This window comes from Augochlora pura, chromosome 2 (genome assembly GCF_028453695.1).
Source record: "Augochlora pura isolate Apur16 chromosome 2, APUR_v2.2.1, whole genome shotgun sequence".
Classification (NCBI taxonomy): domain Eukaryota; kingdom Metazoa; phylum Arthropoda; class Insecta; order Hymenoptera; family Halictidae; genus Augochlora; species Augochlora pura.
The window spans coordinates 19,556,330-19,579,782 of record NC_135773.1 but is presented as its reverse complement, the minus strand read 5'-3'; the positions used below and the strand labels follow the sequence as shown (position 1 = coordinate 19,579,782).

At 47.2% G+C, this 23,453-nt stretch overlaps 1 protein-coding gene across 11 annotated transcripts in view; it reads right to left on the bottom strand.

Annotated features, from left to right (window-relative positions):
* The window catches only part of Brp (ELKS/RAB6-interacting/CAST family member bruchpilot), a 118,891-nt gene that overhangs the window by 34,242 nt on the left and 61,196 nt on the right, over positions 1–23,453 (bottom strand). For 3 of the 11 annotated variants that reach the window (XM_078189846.1, XM_078189854.1, XM_078189906.1), the window contains exon 4: positions 22,042–22,169. The exons of 2 other annotated variants lie outside the window; for them this stretch is intronic. In XM_078189846.1, coding sequence (XP_078045972.1) covers positions 22,042–22,169 — 128 coding nt within the window. Of the gene's footprint in view, positions 1–7,015; positions 7,940–22,041; positions 22,170–23,453 lie in introns of all 11 variants that reach the window. 6 more of the 11 variants (XM_078189821.1, XM_078189887.1, XM_078189862.1 and 3 more) reach the window with 4 other exon arrangements.

Here is a 23,453-nt window from a genome sequence, read left to right as displayed (position 1 = left end):
AGATGTTTCAGTTCGGCAGAACATCGAATGTTAACTTCAATCTCAGAACTTCGAGTCTCCTCGGCGCTGCAAATCGTCTATCGAGCAATTTACAGGAAAGCATCTCGAATTCGCCGAGCCTAATTAGCCGAAAGGGTGAAATGATTTCTCCGAATCGCATCGAAACAACGAACACTGTTATCGATATATGTTAATATTGTTATCGTTATAATGATAACGGGGGTGAGGGACTTTCATTTGCCACGATGGAACGTGATCAGCTTTCCCATTCTTTGATTTAGCCCCGACCTCTTTGATTCCTGTCACGTACAAATTTATTCGGTCTCCGCGTTCGCCGCGTTATTAACGTTCATCGAAGACGAATCGGACGAGTTCGGCGGAATTGGGGAGTGCCATCCATTGCTGACTTATCGCTAACTTAGCTCTAGCCTTAAGTGCTAATGATGGCGTCCTTATGACTATGTAGATGTCGCGGATCCGGGGGATGTTCGACTGACTTCGTATCTAGATCCAATCGCGTGTCTCTCTTACGAACAAAATCAACATGAGTCAAATTTTTTGGAAACAGTTTTTTCTGCAGAACGAACTATCCCCTCTCTGAATTAGGCGAAGCATCTCGATGGCTGGTCAGCCCCGAGGCTCGCTTGAGTGGCGGATGACTGCGATGTCCCGTGCGATGTTTGTTTACCTTATATATGGGAAATCGATCAACGAGACGACAGACAGCTAGATGATGAGAGTATGCGTCATAACAATACGGAGCTCGTCTGCGTGGCATGCAGCATGCATAAACACAGGGCTAGACTTCTCGAAGACTCGCATGCGGCTCCCGGAATTCTCGGATCGAGCGAATTCGCGCCGGTGGCCGGATGAGATCGTGAATTAGGGGTAAAGACGGTGGGGTAGCCCGACGACAACGACGACGACGACGACGACAGTGAAACTCGTCAAAACCGCGTGCTAGGGCACGAACAAACACGAACCAGCGCGCCGACCAAACGAACAAACGGTCGTCGCGATCACTCGCCGACACGGGGGGCCACGAACTCCTCGCGATCGAACTTCGCCTAATTTGTCGGGCGATGAACGGCGTTGAGTAGACAGGTTGGCCGGTCGAACTTGGTCGCCGGGGTTCCTTGTTGTCGCACACGACCCCCGAATGATCGTCCACGAGATACCATTCGAGGTTTCCGCGGACCATGAATTCCGTGGTAGCGGATATTCTCAGGAATCTGAACTTGCCTAACTTTTCAGCGATACTTTGTCCATGTTAAAATTTTGTCTTCGATCCTTCCGGCAATACGCGAAATTTTCTACGATCTCCGATAACACTGCGATCGTTAGACTTTATAGTTTTAATTATTCAATAAAAAAGAGATTCACGACAATGTTAGTTACTACGCGCGAACAGGAACGTGGAATTCATAAATTGAATGTGGAATAACCGGATATTGACGCAAGGACCGAGAGGTGCGATCTAGTAGTCGAATAGAGGGCAGGTAACTGTGTTCAAAAACGCGACAGTTTCCCGCGAATGTTCACGTCAATCTACGAGATTTATATCGCTGAGAAACTCTGCAAAATTTCCGCTGCCACGACGAAGTATTTTCGCGATGGTCACCGAAAGTATTCAACTCCTGTGAAATTTGAGTAACAATCTAACTGCTGTTCTCTATCGTGGATATTAAATTGACTTCCATTCTATTTCTGTTGCGTTTGTACTCTGGCTAATTGTGAGCATTGTCGAGAATATTGACTCTGGTCTGAAACGGTTGACCTGTTAACCGAATTATGTACCTCGAGTTCGTGTGTGTGTGATTTGTATGAATTTCTTACTGATTGGCACTTTGATTTCCACTGCAGTGGACACTGGATAAGCATGAAAGCGTAGAGTTGCGATACGACGATAACAATTCGCTAACGTAATTCTTTAGTTCAGAGGTAACCATTATAACCGTCAGCGTACGTCATTACCATAAAAATTTATAATTTAAATGCCGAAAGAATACGATCTCTTATTTTTGCCAGCCTGTACACCCTGCGGCATATCGAACGTATTGCACGGATTGTCGGAGAAAGAAATCAATTATCGCAGAGGTTTGGCGAATCGGTTGATTACAGAGATTGTCGCGTTAAGATGTGTCGTTCGGTTAACAGGCTACATATAACATACAACCTATAACATCATATTTATACGTACATACATGAACCAGGGGTCCAGGGAAACTCTGAAACAGCTCGGAATAATAAAACAGTACGATTTTCGCTATTACATACATCTACACGATTGAATACTTTCTTCGGACGTACACCGACCGAGTGTCTACCAAGATCGGTGCTGTTTTAAAGCCGGAACCGTTCGAACACTCAGGTACTTACAGCTCTACCATAGATATAGTAATATTGACAGTGCGGTTTACGGTTGAACGATTTTTGTACTAGCGAGATCAATGGACCGACATCAAGGAAACTCGGCGGTGCTTCCTGGCCCTTGGAGAATGAATCGTCGCACGAGGTCCAGGAAGCCAACGATCGCGCGGGTGAGAGTGACCGGAATCCGGTTTCGATGCATCGTCTACGGGCGCGACAGTGTTTTTCGTTTGGGCCACGGTCGCGACGGATAGCAATCCGTAGACCGTTCCTCCGGATAGAGCCGCGGAGCCGTCACGTCCGCGCGAACGAGTCTCGAAGTGGTTCTAGAAACGAACGTGATATACAAATCTCGTCTACGTCGTCCGGCTCTCGGACGCACATGCATCATGCCTTGAAACGATCCGTTCGCATTCGAGAAACTCTACGCGACGAGAGAATGGCGAGCGAGCGAACGAACACGATGATGTTTCCACGAGGATGTCGGAGAGAGAGATGAAACCTAACGACTCCCGATACCTCGATCTGATGGCTGGCTGATGATGAGCATGGCTTGTGTAACGATCGATGAGGATGGACGAAGATCCGATTCCCTCGATCGGAACGCTAGATCTACGATAATATACGAGTAATGAGCGTGCCACGAGTGAGGTTCGACGACGAACCGGGGAACGCATGGGTGAGTTATGTTCGATGATGCATGAAGGACAAGGGTGTTCGGCGACGGTTCCTTTCTCACGGTTCGTGGCGGTGGTGACTGTGATTTTTAGGCTTGTCCAGTGTTGTAGCTAGGCGGAGACCAAACGGGAACCAAATGGATGATACGTGGCGGGATACGTGACGGATCGTTGGCAATGCAACAACGTAAGACACTACTCGGGGGTGGGGGGTTGACAGAGTGCGAGGGGAGAGATGCCGTTCCGAAGTGCCCGGGATGTTTGGTGTCGGAGTCGGGTGGCCTGCGAGTGCGAGCAGCGAGTCTCGAGGAATGGGGGAGAGACGACTCTACTGCGTACGCGAAATGATCTGCTGCGTGCGGGATGAGACGCGTGTGGGGTGTATGGCTGATGGCGAATCGTTCAAAGTTCCGTGGTCGATGCGAATGGACGAACGACTGCTGGACAGTGAAGAAATCATTTTTGGAGCGTATGAGCATGTCGATCAAAATCAAACGTGCGAGCGAGGGGGACTCGTAAGGGGTTGGGGAGGGGGAATGATGAAAAATAAGAAACGATGGGACCGGGGAGAGGCCAGAAGGTTCAAGCTGGATCAGAGAACGATCGAGCACAAGAATTCTTTCTTTCTCTCTGTGGTGTTGGTTGATATAGTTGTTGTCGTATTATTTTCTTTTTCGATCGGCGTTATCCTGTCGTCAGCTTGACTTCGGTCAGCTGTCGCTGACGGCACCACCCTTGACCCGAATCGGGGGAACTCGGAGGGACGGGTCTGCGTTCGACACGGTCTGCTTCCGTTTCACCTTGCGTTCGTTCGAAGGTTCGATGCGGAAGCAAAATTCTGGGATCGTCGGAGGGAGAGCCGGGACACATGGGGTTCATGCAAGAAAGACAACGGGGAACAGAATTCCTTCGATTGTCGCTTGGACATTGTGTCATTGTTCTCGTTCTCCGATTAGGTCTCGTCGTCCTTGCAGCTCCGACCGCCTCGAGGCTGTCAAGGTCTCTCGATAGAAATAGGGGGCCGGGGGTTGGAATCGTTTCACACACACGCACAGGCACGGGGCGGAGAGAAGCGACACAACAAGGTGACGTGTGAAACGAGAATCGTTCCTTTCCGTTCTCCTTTCCGTTCCGCTCTCTCCCGTTTTTCCGGTGGCTCTCTCGTCGTTATCGATCGTGACTCCAGACTCGCGTCTCTCTATACTTTCTTCTACCCGGTAGGCCGGGAGAGTCCGAAGAGGATCGCCGGGGTTTGTTTAGGCTCAGTGGCGGACCTTGCGAGCAACAACGCAGCACAGGATGCTCGAGGTGGACGCGCGAGATCGTGAAACGTCGTCGAGGCGAGCGAAACGATGTCGTCCGGAGATCGGGGATGTCCTTGCGAGCGACGCGCGAGGCTGCCGGGGTGGGCCCGGTCGTCACGGTTCCATCCTCCGGGATCGGGAACACCGGGATAAGGGGGGGATTATCGTTGCGGGGTTTGGCGATTAGGGTATACCTAGCTCGACCGCCTGCGGTTCCGTGAGCCGCGGAAACACCTTCCGCAGCCCGCTCGATAGTCCGATTACGGTGGAAACGAGCGGGAACGTTTCGCAGTCCGACGAGGCTCGGCTACCGAAACGGTTCGCCTCGTCCTCGTGACACGATTCGGGACCACGTTAATCCCATTTCATTTGTCCCCCGCTTTCGGTATCAAAAATAAAGCGCGACCGGTCTCGCGAAAGAGAAGCTTCCCCGTCTTTGGTGAAGCTAGGTACCACGCCTAAACAGGGAGAAACGACAGCGACAATTCGAGGACGATGGACATCGAGGCGGGTTAAAACGCTCTGAGCTACGAAAATATACCGTTGGAAGCTTTTTCTTGTTACGTTTTTCCTTTTTCTTTTTTTTTTGTCTGTTCTCCTCCCGTATTACGCACTGTACTCGCACGCTCTCTTCCGTGTCTTCTTCTTCTTCTTCTTCTTTTTCTTCTTCTTCTTCTTCTTCTTCCTGCTTGCCTTGATTCCGCGCAGCTACGCGGGACTATTACGTTTGCGAGACGTCTGTGCGAAAAGGCCACGTGTTCTGTGGATCAGTATCGGGAAGATGGTGTTCGCTCTTAACGATCTCTCCCATCTTCGCCGAATCTGTTCTCATTCGTCCCGTTCGACTCTCTTTCATCTCGGTCATCCTTGTCCCCCTAGCCTATCGAGTCTAGCGCGCGATTCAACGTTCCCCTCTGCGCGGCTGTTTGTCGTTTTTAAAAAAATATCTCGTAATACTCGCGCGGGACGATGCTAAAGCTAATTCGGGTGCAATTTAAACTAACGACCTACCCTAGACAAAACCGTCTCGCACGCTGAGCCTTCCGCCCGAAAGCGAGCAGAAGTATATTATAGACGTACGTACGCGTCTAGTGGTGCGCGATGCATGAACGTGTTCACGAGAAAAATATACGCTCGCCGACCCGTTGGGATTGGATCGGCGTGCCGCCTACACCGAACGGTGGATATCTAAATACGGGATTACTGTACAGAAGTTCCAACATCTATAGAGAATCCAGAATGTTCAACAAACGTATAATCGTCATCTGCTAAGGCCTACAGATTAGGTACGCACAGTTGTTCCCGGGCTCTAAGCGCCGGGAGCTACCGAATTTATGACTTTCTCATTGACTTTCTCGCGCGCAAGAATCTCCTCGAAACCCATTTACTCGAGTACCCTGGCGATCGGTTTTTTTCGGGTTCTCGTCGGATTGGTTCGTTCGAGAGTTATCGGGTGGGGTAGAACGAACAACGGGTTTCACGGGTAGGTTCTCCGTAACTTCGTCGTTTGTTTTTTTTTGTCGTTTTTCTCTTAAACAGGTATGTACAATCGAGTCAAAAAATAGAAACTCTTCTTCTGTCCGATAAGAAAGGGATGCCCGGGAGGTAACGAAAAAACAGGTACGCTAAAATGTGTCACGTGCGCGTGTACGAGTCGATGAGAAGTAAACGCGACGAAAACGAACGCAATCGTTCGGCGATAGGACGAGACCGTGCGATTACATCGAGAGAGAGGGGGTGGGGGGTGGGGGGGGGGGGGGGGGGGGGTCGCGGATCAATTCGATTAAAGTAGAAAAATAAGCGTATCGTGTCTTAGACCAACCGTTGAAAAGGGAGAGCTGGCGAGACGTTCATGCGGTGGGGGGTAGTTCAGTGTGCGTATCGGTAGCGTTCGTGGAAAAGAAAATGGACGTTCGTTTCCATTGAACATTGAACCTTTAGTTCTCAGGGACTCATATACACGGCATCGTGTGACGCGAAGCTTTCATTTCGAAGACAAGACGAAAGATATCGAAATATCCGGTGGTACGTGTATCGACCTAAACGATTGACGACGACCATCACGCCACGCAGCTCTTCCTGGCGTTAATGTTGCTCGGCTTCCTTCCCTCTCGACTAAGAGACCAGGTAACAGGCATACGCTAGCACACTCCCGCGCATTCGTTCTTCCTCTTTCTCACGGTTTCCTTTTTCTCCCTCCCTTTCTCTCTCCCGGTGTACATTCGCGCACATTCCCTCCCATCTCGACACCGATGTCCCGATCCTGAACCGTTTCTGAGCGGTCAACTCCTCGACGAGCTTCGACAACGTCCGTCCTTGGCTCGAGGATGAAGAGGCGGACTCTCGAGCTCGGTTTCTCTCGACGAACTTTGATTCGGAACGAGAAACGCAAGGGGTATATGTATAATATAGTATATATATATATGTATATTCTATATATCGGTGAGCCCTTCACACACACACACACACTCTCTCGCTCTCTCTCTCTCTCCCTCTTTCTCTCCTGGCACCTATTGAGAGAGATCGGGTATATGGTACTCACGCGGAGGAAGAACCTGCGGCGCGCCAGGTCCAACGTGACGCGACAGAAGACAGATATCCGTTCGGACGTCCCTAGACGGCGTCGTTCTTTTCGATGCGCACGTTGTTGATGAAGAAACTTACTTGCCGTTTGAAGTTCATGTCGTGCTTGTTGAAGTTGTGCGCGTGCAACGCCAGCGCGCCCTGCGCCGCTGGCTCAATTTGTTTCAAGTGTTGCTGCATTTGCTGCTGATGTTGCAACTGCAGCTGCTGCTGCTGTTGATGATGGAGATGAGGCTGATGATGATGGGGAGGGTAGTGATGGTGAAGCTGATGGAGATGATCGGCGTAACGATCGGTATAGGGATTGACCACGCCAGTGGTAGCGCCCGACGAGATGCCGGCCAGGCACGAGGAACCGCCCCCACCTCCTACGCCGCTCATGGTCCCACCTGTCGAACCGGCAAGCAATGAACTGGTTAATGCCGTGGACGACGTGTGACCATACGGTACCAGCGAGGTCATCACGGACGGTCCCCTGGCCAAGACCAACGTGCCGGGCTGCTGCGAACAACCACCACCCATGGCCGTCACCAATCCCTGTCGCGCTTGCGACTCGATACCTCCCGCGGCTAGATTAGTATTAGTTTGTGTTTGTTGTTGTTGCTGTTGCAGTAGTACCGATGATTGTTGCTGCTGCTGTACACCACCGCCGCTACTCGGAACGGCGGTCGCTTTCAGCAACTGCTCCCTCAGTCTACCACCGCACTCCTTGATACGCTGTAACTCCGCGTCCAGCAATGTCACCTGCTTCTCTAGGGTCTGTATGCGCGCGTCTTTAGTCTCCATGATGGCCGTCAGGGTGGTGCTACCGGGCACGCCGCCTGGAACCGCCACGCTACCCCCAAGGACGGTACCGCCACCGACTCCTCCAGCACCTGATACGCTACCTAGCCCGAAACCTGCACATCCGCCCGCCACGGCTGCCCCGGATGACGCGGTTGAAGCGTACGCCAGCTCCAGCTGCGTCTGGAGGCTCTTCAGGCTCTCGTTCGTGGCTTTGAGCTCCTTTACAACACAAGCAATAGGGGCACGGTTACACTCGTCGTTGTGTTTCCGCCCGTCTCGTGTCTCTCTAGCGAGCGTGCGAGGGTTTTTTTTTTTCTTTTTTTTTTGTTTTTTTTTTTTTACTTGGATTCTTTTTTTCAGTAATATTTTTGTAGTTGTTTTTTTGTACTGTACTTCTACATTTTTTTTTTTCTTGGTGTGATGTATGCGATGGTTCGTAGAAGGGAGATGTTTGGTTTTTTTTTTCTCTACGGTGGTACGGTGCGGCCTCACTAATGCACGAATCTGTCCCGTGGTCCGCATCTACTTTACGAAATCGACCTCGGAAGATTTACAAACCCCCTTTGCAATCTTCGTCCACTGCACGCGTGTTTTGGACAATGTATACGGGGCTGGCTTTTTAACAGAGTCGCTTCGACACGATCCCAGGAGCACTTGTGTACGAGAAGATTTCTAAACCACGAATGCTCGTAATAGTAACAGTAAAAGGTGAGAGGATGCTCATCCTCCCGAGCGTTGATCACCCGTTTCTCGGCCCTGTTACCTGCGGCAACGCTGTTCAAATTTTACGATCGACCATAAGTCTCCTCCTCGCATGGCCGAAGATTGAGCATCGCACGGTTTATCATCCGCCGTAGTCTTCCAAACGTTACGCGCGTGCGGCAACCGACGACGGGATCGTCTTTAACCTCCCTCGTGGCGCCGTTCTATCAAATCGATAAATTCCTTCGGTCGACAATACTCATTTTTCTATCCCTGCGAGGAAGGAAGATAATGTCGACTGCATTTACGGGAAAGCTGAGCAGGTGAAATACGAACGGCAACGGTTGCAAGAATTTCAGAAATTTTGCAAAAATTTCTTATAATAGTCACGTCGCATTATCACGTTTCGATTCAACCAACATGGACAATTTTTATTCATAGAGATTGAAAGTTTTTTGATGATTACGGAAGATCTGTTAATTTTATGTTTCTTGTTTAACACTTTGACTGCCACATTGTTCATACATAGATGACAGAATTACTTGTTCAGATTTATTTATTTATTTAAGAATTTATATCCTTCTTCCGCTGATCTATTATATTTTCTTAATTTCGTTACGATCCGCAAAACGTTAGGATTATTCGGAAATGAAATTCATGTAACACAATTTCAGTTCTCAATTTTAGTTTGATTAGACAAGACAATTTAATTTGATGCTATATTTGAGCTTCAAGAGTGGCGATCAAATTGTTACAAGAAACAGAACCTATTTTAGAAACTGTATAATAAAAATTTTATAAAACCTATTTCACAATGTTTATTGTACTCCGATCATTGCGTCCGAGCTGACAGCTCGGTTCAATTGCCATATATCAAAATTTAGACATTGTACCGAGACTTTGAAAGGTTGTTTCTCTTCAAAGAGAACGATTCTCGCGTGCAGTGGACCATCGTGTTACGCGAAATCTCGATGAACTCCATCCGGGACAGTCTCGAGGAAGTGTAAGTGGCACCACCGGCAGCGTCCCGGTTGACGAAAGAAAAGCGACGTTCCGCCGAGCTTCCTTCCTCCTTCGACACATCCATCTGGTCGAAAAATTTCTCGCTCCTCCGAACGACCAGCTGCTGTATCCCGAGGGTATTCTCATTGCGTTGCCGTCGGCGACGAGCGACGAATAGCAACAATCTTTGATTCGCGTCTTTCACGTGGCCGTAATCTGACGGTCGCAGGAGCATCACCGATCACCAATGACATCCACGATCTCTCTCTTTCTCTCTCTCGCTCTCTCTCTCTCTCTCCCCCCCTCTCTCTCTCTCTCCCTCTCTCTTTCTGCTTCTGTTTCACTAGGTCTGAGAAGAAAAGTCCTGATCTCTGTCGATCTCGCGGACGCGACGCCGCGATCGCAAGGTCACTCGAAAGAAGCGCCGAGCGAAAGAATACGCCTCTCGCCGGGTCTCTGAATTTTGCCTGAGCCATTATATCGTTTCTTGTTGCGTTAATTTTGTCTCTCGGATACATACGATCGCTCTCGACGCTGTTTCCCGCCGCGTCTCTCTCGCTCTATCCACGGCAGAACGATCCTCTTGCGGACGCCGGGCGCCGCCGCAGTTCTTTCGCCCACCGCGACGTACGGCCGACATCGTTGTCCATATTTCTGCGCGCGGCGTTTCGACGACACACGTTTAACATTTCGTTTTTATCTTTACTTTTCTCCCATCTATCTCTCTCACTCTCTCTCTTACTTGCTTTCCGCCTTTAATATTTGTCTTTCTTTCTTCACCGATCTACCGTCGCCGCACGCGTAAACGCGTGCGCGCGATCGCTATAGATCGGTTTGTGATCCAATAGAGGTGTCCGAAAAGCGGACGGAATTCGGATCGAAACGCGGCCACGTCGCATGGACAAGATGAGCAGACGCGAGCAATGCGTATCCACGACTCGTCGGGGGGTGAGGCGGGGGGTAGGGGGGATAGAATGCTTCGCGCGAACGGTGTGCAGAATGAGGAGAGATGCATTCATCGCGCGACGATCCTCCCCGCTCGAGCGAAGAGAGCCGAGCGAAGAGTGTACGTCGGCCTGGCCGTGTGACACGTGCAACAGTGAGGGTTTGACGGGGAGGGTGGGGGGGGGGGGGCGTGAGTGCGAACCGAGATGCCGAAACGTGCGAATTGCGATTCGATCGTGGATACGCATTCAGCGTATGTGTATGACTATGTGTACGATGAGTTCTACCGGTGATCGCAAACCGAACGATGTTCGACGAGACTCTTTCGAGAACGCCGGAAATTTTAGTTGATCATCCGATTCCGTGAACGCGCGTCTCTTTGGAACGACTGAACCAGCGGGCAGAATCGTCCGACAATAAATTAAGAAACGGATTTCGAATCGCGGCTTGCGACCACCGCTCGTCGGTCAAACAAACACAAGAGGTATATAAACGGTAGAGGATAAGACAGTAGATTACGCGAGGAGAGCGACGTCGTATTATCGCATGTCGCACCAGGTCGGTGCCAAACAGTCGCAAAGTCCTCCCTTGGGCCTGGGATCGGCTCGGCTTGACGCGACTTGACGACTTTCGGACCGTCCCGCTGCTCGTGCATCGATTACGACGATTGGCCATGATAGCGGTAAGTCGTGATGGGCAAGAACGTGTCTGAGACGTACAAGAACGACAAGAGAGAGTATATATAATATAACTGGCCGGTGATAAACATTCAAGGTGTGTTCACAGCCGAGATCATGATCAAAATCAACAGAAACAAGTTAATGTGAGAGATGTTACAGAATGGTGCATTTCATATATATGTATAAATATATTTATATATATATATATATATGAATGTATATAATATATACATGTATAAATATATATGTATATATATATATAAATGTATAATGTATACATATATAAATATATATAATATAGTATAAGAGATAGAGAAACAGTTGGTGTACGTATTTACGTGTGTGACGTAAAGAAGAGACAAACACATTCTGTAATAAACGTTTGAGAATATACATATTTGAGAGTAACCACTCATTCGTGTGTGAATGGACGTGTACATTAGCCGAGTTCGTGATCGCCCAAGTTTTTATTAGCAGGGTCAATGGCAAATCGAGTTTAATTAATGGGAAAGTTTAATGGGAAAATTTAGATAAATCTACGAAGAATCGTAATTATTTGCAATTATGAAATGTTCGGTATCTTTTGTGAACTGTTTGAATGAAAAGTAGAAGAATATTGCATGTGACAATGCTACTCTGTTTGCATAGAAATGAATTGAAAACAAAGATGTACTGCGAATACTGAGATCTGCTATTGCAATGACAATATTAATCAGACTGCGTTTATGGCTTTATGATAATACTACCAAATATTAAAACAGTCGTACCATCGAAAGAGTTTTAATTTTAAAATTTCTGAAATTATTAAGTAATTATTAGTAATTAGTAATTATTAATAAGAGATCACCATTCGGCTTCTGTTTTCTTTTGCAATTGTTCAAGATAACTTTGCACAAAGGTTAGCAGTTTGAAATAACAATATCAGTTTGTTGCATATCACGTTTTTCCGTCTTTCTAATTTCCATTTTCCGACTATAAGAAATAGCTTCTTCTTCGATTAAGGTCTGCAGAAAACGCGGAACAGAAATTTTCCGAAGCTCTTTTAATAACAAACTGCAACATCTCTGTTTCCGGTAATCGATAGAGATCCCCGACTGCCTCGGCCAGTGTACACAAAACGTGAAAAATGAAGTTGCACATCAAAGAAAATAATCGTATGAAAATGCTTCTCCTACGTGACGAGTCAAAAGTCTCGCGCAGTTCCGTGTCCTCGGATACTTCTCGGGACACGTTGCATCTCGAATCAATTTTCCAGAGAAATTGGTGACAGATTTCACAATAACGAAAATTATAATCATTCGCGACACTTATTCCAGGAACGAGCGCGCGTCTCGCAAATCGAGTTATTTTTCGATTAAATCTTGGATTCAGATTTCGAGGGAATTTCGGTTGATTTCCGCGCAAGTTTTGGTGCAAGTCGCACCGGCGTTGGATCGTCGCAGAGCGCGCGCGTGTCCCGCCGCATATTTTCCTGCGTCCCTGATGGCGACGATCGATCGGCGCCGAACACGTACACCAAGTTATAATATTAATTTCTCTTCATTCTTCAGTCTCTATCTGCCTCAGTAAATAGAGCAACGCGCCAGAAGAGATTAAATTAAAATGATTTTCCATCGAGCACTTGGCCCGGAAATAATCCGTTCCGCTGTCGCGCCTCGATTACGAGTTTCAATTTCAAAGTGTCCGTTCCCCATCCCCGCCCTCTGAAAAGAGCGGGGGGAGAAAAGGTCGGAATTATTTTGCTACGGTGGATCCGCGGAGACGACACGCCTCGGATCGTTTCGCGTCGCGAGGTCTCTATCGGCGCGGAATCGATAACGTTTTACGAGGCGGGAAAATACGCGATCCGGACCGGGTTAGGCGTGACTTTTGACTCGATTTCCAGGATCGTGTGACATACATACCGTGGCAGTCCCGAAGGCACGATCTCCAGCAGGTGTATACACACAATGTATATACGCGCATGTAATATTTCTATGTACCTATACGTCGTTCTCTATCGAAGGTGCGACATGTTCGCTGAGTATTATAAATTTCGCGCAAAGGAACCCGTCGAGCGAATCGGTTCTAGACCGGCTCCCGTTTTCCCCGGGCAAATATCGAAATACGTACTTCGCTTGAAAACAAGACCGATAGAATTGGAATTTTCCCCGGCGACTAACACGTCGCACGGTGTCGCACGGATTCTGTTTGGACTTCGAACTGCGGTAGATCTCGTTACCGTGTGACAAATATCATTTCCAGAGAGAAATATTTTGATGATGTTTTCGTAGACGATTATTATTAATTATCACGAACATACGAATGGAAAAGTACTGTGCTTCCAGTAACTTATCATGGGTGCTTATTATAAGAATTTAAGATTATCTATATAATTTAAGATTACTCATGTATTATAATCAGCTTATCTAAGTTATGCGAGAAAGAAAGTTACTTATGCTTTGTTATCTTTTGCTGCAATTGACGTAACAAATTTCCATTTACCATGAAAAATACTTTTATTGCTAATATTAGTAAATGTTTTCAAAAAATCGTTTTCTCGCAAAAATATCACCAATGCTCGATTCCACTTTGATTCTATTTGGTTGAATGTCAGTGTTATGTAATTATGTTTAAAAAAATCGTACAACCGGAGATGATTCTACATTGATAATTAATTGGAAAAGGGTAACATTTTTTCATTTAGCACTGCGTTTTCGAGGAAAATAAGTTTAAATATCCGTTAGGTTAGTATGATCCTTAGTGCGAGGCGAAGTAGAATTAGTATGCGATGGCCAGACGCGCCACTTGATTGCCATTCTATAGTATCATTCGTTCAATCTATTTTCTCCTGAATACGGTATCTTAAATAAAAACACGTTATCCTCTTTCTCGACTTGCTTTTGTATACAGGATCATCCTATGGTCGTTTGTGTCGCGATTTTTAACCCGCCCTGTGTAAAATCCGGAGTAAAAGAGACCGACTTCGCCGTTCAAAGTCCCAACAAGATCGATGCCCGTAAGGTTTTGCACCCCGGAAGAGATTCCCTTGACACCTAACTCGACCTGATCCGATTGCACGAAATTCCTCCGGCGTCCGACGCAAAAGATGGCAGGAGTAAGTTAGTAGAGAACATCGACGGTTTAAACTTCATCCAGACGTGTCGATCAGCTCACGCGGTATTCAAATGGCGGGTTTGCGTGGCAGGAGATGATGATGACGACAATGAAGACGTCGATGGAGGGAGTGCGAGGGTTAGTGTTTTTTTTTTTTTTTTTTTTTAAATAGCTGTCCAATCTCGGTTCGGTCGGTTCAATCGAGACTTAAACGTGTGAGATCAGTGTACCTGTTGGGTCCTCCCTTTGCCAGGGCCTGGATCAGGGAAGAGGTCACGTGCATTGTCTTCCGCCACTAATTGTCGGAGTATGTCGAGGAGACTTAAACCATGACGGTGATGGTGGTGGTCGTGTCGATGTTGTTGATGATGATGATCATGATGATTGGTTTTCATGGCGTTGATGGTCGTGATGATGGCTGATCATATATGTGGTGGTTGTAGTAGAGTAGTAGTAGTAGTAGTAGTAGTAGTAGTAGTAGTAGTTGTGGTAATAGTTGTTGTTAGAACTGGGGTGAGTGACAACAGGGGTGGATGCGGGCGTGATTATTTCCCCCCGTAACGGGGTTGCTAAACGTCTTATCACCTACACATCCAAAGCAGCTCATTCCACGCATTCCAATCGCAGCGCACATATATAATTATCAGATTCTGTTCGATCGTCGTCGTTCGTTCTTCCCGTTTCATTTTCTAGATTCTGCTATCCGAACACTGTGTCCGTTACTTTCAGTACTTTTGCGTTTTCGGCTGTGTACGTTCTCTGATCGGCCGTCTCTTATCCGGATGTCCTCGTCGACGTCTCGTATTGTCGTCGATCGATGCCGCGTGGTGCAAAGAGAAAGACAGAAGGAGAGACAAAGGCGGAGACAGACAGAGAGAAAGAAATAGAGAGAGCGAGATAGATAGATAGAAAGAGAGAGAGAGAGAGAGAGAGAGAGAGAGAGAGAGAGAGAGAAAGATAGTAACATAACATCTCAGCAGAAGGATAGAGAGAACAGTCGTCAGTCACGCGGATAGATCGCGGTCAAAAATGATCAACATCAGCTTCCCGTTTTTCTAGGATACTGATCCCGGTTTCGCATGCTTTGTCAGGGGGATATGTAGACACAGTTTGACATACTTCATTGGCTTCTTCACGCACACGTTCAACCTAGAATGCTCGTAGTCCGTGTTCCCGCGTTTCCGTTCTCAACAGAATCAAACTAACAAGCATGCACCGGTGAAAAATAATATATCCCCTCCAGTAACTTCAATCCGATCTGACAATAGATTTATCAGCGGAGAAATTTCGACGTTAGCGTTTCGCGCCATGAAACAAGCGCGACCCTTTTGGGATCGACTTCTGGGCCGCCGCAATTTTTGTGAATTTCGAGACTCACGGCGGATCGACGGCGAACTGAACAAACAGCTTTCGATTTAGAAACGAGGAACGCTTGCCATACGGAGGACGGAAAAATTCTGCGTAACTAAATCCGTGACGGCCGGTGGGCAAACAAAACAGGAGAAGTTCGATGTTTCCGGCTTGCCGGGGATCTACGATTCCCGATTCGTAGCTCGGCGAATTAAGGTAACCCGGGATCTATATATCCGGGATCGCTTTGGCGCTCCGAGCCCGGCGAAGGAGTCTACGGCAGACGATCCCGTGAACGGAATACCATTATTGTTTCGCGGGCTGAATGCGAACAGGATACAACCATCTCTAGCGAGGATGAAGTATGTCAGTCGTCGATGAGGGTTTGCGGGCTGGACGGGAATGGACAGAATCGTTGATCAAGGGGCACTGAACGGCCGGGCTATAATAGAGGGTGTCGGAGAGAGTCAGGCTATGGCTGCAGAGGGGGATGGTGTTGCTAAGATTCACGGCCAGAATAGTTTCGGTGACGAGAGAGATAGGCCTTTTGGTGCTGGTGCATTGTTCGATCGTTCGGTGTCTCGCTTCTCGAGCGCCAACACGTCCGGCTCGGCCGACGAGGGAAAGGTGTGCACGGTGTGGGCCCGGCGCACGCTTCCGATGTAAGAAAAAAGAGAGAAAGAAAGAATAAGAAAAGTGTGTGGTACGATGAAGAGAGGCCCGAGACGGTCGGGCAGGATGCGGGCTGATAAACGCGCGTCCTCTGTCCGGCTTGTAAAACTGAGTGGCCCCGCCGAGTGCAATGATTTTTGTTTTCTGTCCTTGTTCGCGCTAAAAAAAAACACTTCTCTTTCTCGGTAAGATCTGTGAATGCCGCTCAAGCCACGTAGACTTCACCTATATCCTAGATCTAACAGGCACATAACACGAAGATGCAGGGAGTGGCAACGTGATCGACGGGATGCGAAATCGCCCTGGTATTTCACCGCGATACTTTCCTTCTTTTCTCAAGCATTTACAACGATCCGTTTCTCTAATATCTCTCGACGCGGGAGGGACGGTGGCACACTCGCAGTAGCGCAAGTTGTTGCATCATGCTTGCACATGTTGACTAAGAATTCATGTTCGAAAGTGTTCATGAACAGAAATGCCTTCAATGTAACATTACCGCATAGAATTGCGGCAAGACTTATAGTCAATAACTAAGGACACTAGTTGGGTGAAAGAATATATCGTTGCAATGCTTCTTCCTAAATCTTGTTGCGGCTGCCGAGTTCATGATCTCCGGGAACATGAACGCAGCTACGAGACCGCCGAAGCCGCTCCTGTATCGTGGTCAGCCAAGTCTGACTTGCGTCGAAACGTTCTACTGTTTTCCTCGAGTACATAAATATCGGGCCACCTGTCTGCGCGTAACTGGGTCACTCTACTGATTGCCTTTAAAACCGGGTTTATGTCGTCCCGTGTCTGATCATTGTACGCGAATTGTACTAGTCTGCGACTGTAACTCTTTTTCGTCTATTATTGATCTCAAGAAACATTCAAAGACATCACAGATTACTAGCACTATAGGCTGGTCTGTTAAATTCCATCAGAGATGCAGTCAACATTTTATATTCGTCGATCATCGTAGTCTTCGTATTGCTTCGTAAAAATGGCTCCATACTCTGTTACCCTAACGACTCGTTAATTCCGTAAATTAATTTCCGTAAATTAATTTCCGTAATAATCGAGTTCCGTTTCGAAAGCGGAACGTTAAAAACTGCCAGGCAATACCGGAGAAACGTCAAGACGCTCTTCCAGGGCGAGTTCGCATTCCGAACATAGACTAAACTGGGTTCAGCTACGAACTTGGACGAGTTTCGGGGTCGACTACGATTGTTCTAGCACGAATTACGGTGAGTTATGCTAACAAGATGGCAGCGGTGCTCGGTGGTGGGACAGTGACAACAGTGACAATATAGATCTGTGCTCTATGGTGACTGTGGTAGCGGAACAGCGACAGTATAATGCTACGAGAACAAGCGTTGCTGTGACACCGATGGGAACCGTCCAAAAGGCCGCTATTCAGGACGTATCTGTTCCCGGAAAATCGTTCGCGACTTTCGGTAATGCGGCTTATTAAGGACGATTATGGCTGCGTTTATGTTGGTGTCGAGTTACGATAGCGCGTCCTAGTCGTTCCACTTGTTTCGGTGCGTTTTTGGAATCGCTGCTGGCGGGTCTCCTCTCGGCCGCTTTCGAACCATAAAAATCGATATTCGTATAATTATAAAAACCAGTCTCCTCTTCTCAAATTGTTAATTTTTGTTCCCAAGCTAATCGGAGAGAAATTACTGTATATTGATTTCAGCTTCTGATGCGGTTTGGCCGGATTACCAACGAATAATCACCTTTCGCACGGTTCGCTGCAATCGAACCACGTGACCGGATGCATTATTACAAAGATGACTGACGCGGCGTTTAAGAGAGCAACGTTCGGCACAACCGCAGCCTAACCTGCACTGCGGGACACATGAGAGGGTAAACTCGGGCCGAATTAATCGACGCTGCGTAACAACGGGCGATAATCGAAAAATGTGTGTGCGTGTGTTCCGTCTCGGAAGACGAGAGGAGGCCCGCGTAATTTATGTTTGAGAAAGGGGAGCAGGGTGCTCGAAGCCGTTAGCGCGGATTCAACCGGGATGAATGTGACTCGTTTGCCTCGCGACTCGTTTCACACAGTGTTCCAGATATCACCGCGAGGCGAACGATGAAAAACGCCGCGCAAGAAAACTGAGAGCGATCTCCGCCGGTATGAATTGTCGTTAGGAACACCGGCTTCCTTTTTCGTCCGTTCAGCAACGGATTCACGGATCACGTTGAGCGATCACAGTTTACCGTTGACCAGCTTTTTTTTCCCGCGGATTCGCGAGCTTCGCGTTCGGCGAACGGCGCTTTTGGACGTTTCGCGCGACGGAACGGATGACGAGGGGGTGACGCGATTCGTGACACCGGTGACAAACGAAAGTACACTTGGCGGTGACAGTGTGTTCGAGCGGCTGCCGGAGAGCTGCTTTCGTTTCGTTCCGAGAGGATCGCCGATTATTTTGCCTTTGTCAAGCTGCCGGGACGATGTTGAGACCTTCGGGTTGCCTCGATGAAGATATTTTGGAAAAATTCTGCTTTTCGAACTAGTTGCTACGCTTCTTCCCATAAACGGTAATTGCCACAGGCGCAATGAAACAAGAAGGTATTGTACTTTTTTACAACGCCATGCCATATTTATCTATTTTTATTTGTTATTTTTTTCAGGAATCAGTGACCAAGTTTTTAAATTAAAAAGTAATTATGAAATAATATGGCTATATTGTAATATGTTTCTGAACTTTTATGACATATGTTCTTCTACGTTTTGCGTATCAATATTCGCATTAGTCCAGTTTTGATAAAAAAGCATGTTGCATTTGATCGTCTAATAAAATAGAAATCTTCCACTTTACTCATCTCCAAAAATACTACTATACAAATTTACGCATACCATTATATTTTATAGACTGTTTATTACCATCGTCTCCTTGTTTCATTCTTTCATTCAATATTTAAAAAGAGAGCGGGTCATAGATTCCATAAACGAGCTAAATATTTGGTCAGCGTTGTTCCATGAGCTTTTTTAATGCATCGTCGCATAAAATGATTCAATATATTGATGCTTTCATTCAACTTTGTATGCATCTGTAAACTACTGGATGGGTGCTTTGCCCAGCCCACTTTGTTTTGAATCCGCTTTACCGCAGTCAAAACGAGCGGCGAAGTGGATATAGAATTTATAACGTTGAAGCACACATTGTAAACAGAGATCGCGTGTGGTAGTGCAATAACGATTCCAGGTCTGACGGTATTTAGCGAAAGTTGCGTGTTAAGTACTCATATTGCGAACCGTTGATTACATAAGACACAAAGAAGTCATTTCAACGATCATCATGTTTAACACTGACCCAAATTCAGATTGCAGATAAATTTTTAGAAAATTCAAGCTCTTCATTACAGTCTCTTCATTGGATGAGGCCGGAAGCTGTAGTAGATTTTGTTGTTCGTTTTATCAAAACATCACACAAAAAGTCAGTTATTTGACATTACTCGAATTATTCATTGAATATTTTCTTTAGGAAAAAACTGAAAGGAAGTAGAGAACTAGCATCGTACTTGATTTCCTAAACATCCTATAACATTTTGTTCGCGAAATTTAGGGTAATTTACATTTACATAGAAATATATTTCCTAGATCTATTTACAAATAATTTTGTTTAAAAATACATCTTCTTTTCGTTGTGTTATTTAAAATATTATTAAAGCAGCCATTTAAATTTAAATGTGATTTCGACACGCCATTTTGCACGTCAGATGTGCATTTGCACAACGTGCAGTTATATTTTAAGTGATATTGAAAAGACATTAACCCGGAATAGCTCTCGAAATATCGAGAATCTATCTTGTAATAAAGACTCGCAAGTAGAATGACGAAATCCAGCGCTGCTCGAAAAGCGAAATAGGTCAGTGACCCGAAGGTATTGCGTTCTCTTTGTCAGCGGTTGACGTTTTCGATTACCTGGTGTCACAGGAGAGCTACTCTGTGGCCTCGAACAGCGGCTTCCTCGTTGAGCCCACTCTGGCGGAGCAGTAAATCCAGCGGGACCATAAATAGAATCCTAAAGACCTCCTTTCGCGGGTCCAGGCCAGTTAGAGTCTTCAGCGAACTGAGACGGTCACAGTTTTACTCCAACAAATAGAAATGTTACGTTACCTCGACCGTAAGGTACAGTCAAAAAGATTTCGGAGGAAAGTCATCTCTTTCGGTAAAAACCTAGTGACAAATTTGTCAATCGTAATTGGCATAACTTTATCCCAGCTCGGTTCAATACGACTTCAGATGTATAGAGACACTAAAAGGATTACAGCGTCATTCCATTCATTTGGATAACAAATTCATTTAGAATTTTAATTTTTGATTTAGAATTTTAATTAGGAATTAATTTTAATTAAGAATTTTTATTTAGAATTTTTTTATTTATTTAGAATTTTAATTAAAATTTAGAATTTTGAAATTCAATTATTTTCATTTCCTTTGATTGGCAATTACGAATTTCTAAAATATTTCCAAAAGAGTTTTCTGAATTTTTGAAGGGGAGTTCAAGCCACCCGGGCTATTTCTAAACCGGCTGCTCCACTTTAGGTGGATACTTCCCCGACTGCATCTGGTTTCATAATTCTTTGAATTCGCGGGCAGCGGACCTCGCTTTCCAAGCTAGGCTCCCAGACTGTCTTTACAGATCCGCCAGACCATCGACATTGTCGCCTCCAAGTGCACACGGTGCGTGAGGGGGGGGCGTGCTGGTGATCGCGGTGACACGCGTGCCAGGAAACTTGGGCCGTGTGTGTCTGTGTACCTCTGGACGTGTGCTGTTCGTGTTTGAACGTGACTGTTTTCCGCGATACCGAGGCATGAGGGACCGAAGAGAAGGGTCGATAAAGCGATCATCGCGATCTCGGGTCCGCAAGGAGACGCTTGACAACCGGCGAAACCGGAAGGATCGCGGGGGCACGGGGTCGGGAATACAGTATGCGGTTCATGCGCTCGGAGAGGGGATCGGATCGTTCGCGATTGGTTCGAGGACCGATTTCGAAAACCGGCTCGAGCCTGCTGTTGCGCGGCATAACGTACCTTGGACGTGTGTTCCGTGTTTTCTTTCGGGGGAGAAAATGGCCCCGGTGGGACACTGGTTTGTCGGGGTTCGCTCATTTTCGATTTGGCGGACCGATCTCGGCCCGCTTCGAATCGCACGCTGCGCGAACACCCGCGACCCGTTTCTGCGCGAAACGGCCGTCGCCGCGTTCGCACACGGTTCATGATGATTCGAAGCGGTCCTTCGTTCGACCGCCAGCAACGGAAACGGGAATCCATTCTGCTTTGTCCCTTTCTCTGGGCGCGCAACACGGCGGCGGATGATACGACATGATTCACGCAGAGAGGGTGTTAGGACTGACAAAAGCGTGAAATGGCGCGCGGACATAACATCACTGAAGCCGCTTGCAGCGTAATTAACTCTCTACGTTCTTGCAGGCAGAAAACTACTACGTATAAACAACCAAGTGAGCAGCGGAATTACGAAAAGAAATGTTTCGATATCCCTAATCACGATGACGCGCCCCGCGAGCGCCACAGACGTACGCGCGTCCTTCGTCGCGTGTACACGCTCGGGCGGACGCGCGTGCAACTGTTTCCCATTACGTTCCGGTGAACGATGATGATCATGTAAACATATATGTATATGTACATTGATGAGCGTGACTAGATCGTCGACCAAAGTGATTGTGATATACATATACAGAAACAATAGTAACAGTGATAATAATGATCGTAACAATAATCATAATAATATGAATAAGAATAATAATAGTAATACGAATAATAATAGTAACCATAATCATAGTCATAATCATAATAAGAGTAATCAGAATAATATATGAATATGAATATGCCGACATGGGTAGAAATAGCTTAAGGACCTGCTTCTGGGCCAATGACTGCATCTGCTGGAGCATGATCCTTTCCTCCTCTTTTCCTGGAACAGCAGAAAGCAACGAGAAGCTCTTGGGGGGTCTGCTCGGTGTCCAGAGTTTCGGACGGTCTCTGTCTGCGTTTCACGATTTAATAATCAATTTTATTTCTCGTTTATTGTTCCCATTGAGTTCGTGTGATAAGAAGAGGGTGGGGTGGGGGGGGGGGGCAGGTGGGCAAGGGTTGAGCGAGGTTTTCAGTTCAGGGGGCATGGGCGTGTGGGAGGAGAGAAGAGATAATAATGACGGAAGCCTTGCTCGATGATGTTACCGATGCTATATGCGACGACAGAGTGATCTCGGGGGGTGTGTGGGGGGCTTGGGGCGGGGGTAGTTCGAGTGGGGCTTGTCCGTGGTAGCAGCGGTTCTGATATCTCGGTCTAAGTTCTCGTCGACAGCGTCCTCTCGTGCCTGTGAGCACGTTCGGGGGGCACAGCTGCTGAAAGAGGTCGACGAGCGTGACGATCTCGCTTCGAACGAGTCCTTATTTATTTATCTATTTATTTTTACGTTTTCTTTTCTTTCGTTTCCTTCGTTCTTTTTTTCTTTTCTCGTTTTCACTCGATAGGGCTCACGAGAGTCTTTTTCGTTCACGGAGCTTGCCGACAACGGTCTCGGTGGGTGGGCAACGACGCAGGAATACCGGACAACTACTCGACACTTTCATTCTAGGGGGGGCGAGCGACGAGTGTTTCGTTTTCTAGCCTGCTTCTACCAACGCGTTCCACCGTTTTACGACACGACGTTGCTCGCGGAAACCGGCTCGGTTCGATCGGCACGGAACTCGCAAAGAAAATAAACGCTTTCCCTCTGTCCGAGCACGGGTGGTGTCCTTTTTTTTGAAATCTTTCTGGTCCGGCCTGGACTAACACAAGACTGCTAATCGCGACGTTCGAATCTCTATCGGGGACACCGCTGCGTTCTCGCGGGAATCGTGGTTGTTTCGTTCGTTTGTTTGTTATTTTCTCTCTCGATTGTTTGCTAGTCGTCCTTCCGGGCCTACGCGCCGAAGAATGTAACTAATCTCGGTCGCCTCGTAAGCGTCGTCAGCGAACAGAGTGCGCCGCGTAAAACGATTTTCGTTGTTGGATCGAACGATCGAATTGTTTGCGCGCTTGATTGACCTGTTAACCGGTTGATTGTTCCGCGGACTCCCGACGAATCGAATTCAAATCGAATGGAATCGATATCGACCGGTGGATGTCGGTGCCGCGAGACGCGAACGCGAATATCATTTATTGCGGCACGTTCTTGAATACGTTATCGGTGAAAACCGAGCGCGTCGAGTGTGCTCGTCCTGACCCGGTTAACAGGTTAATCGTGACGTCTAGGGATTGAACGGTCGAGACTCTGTCGAATAG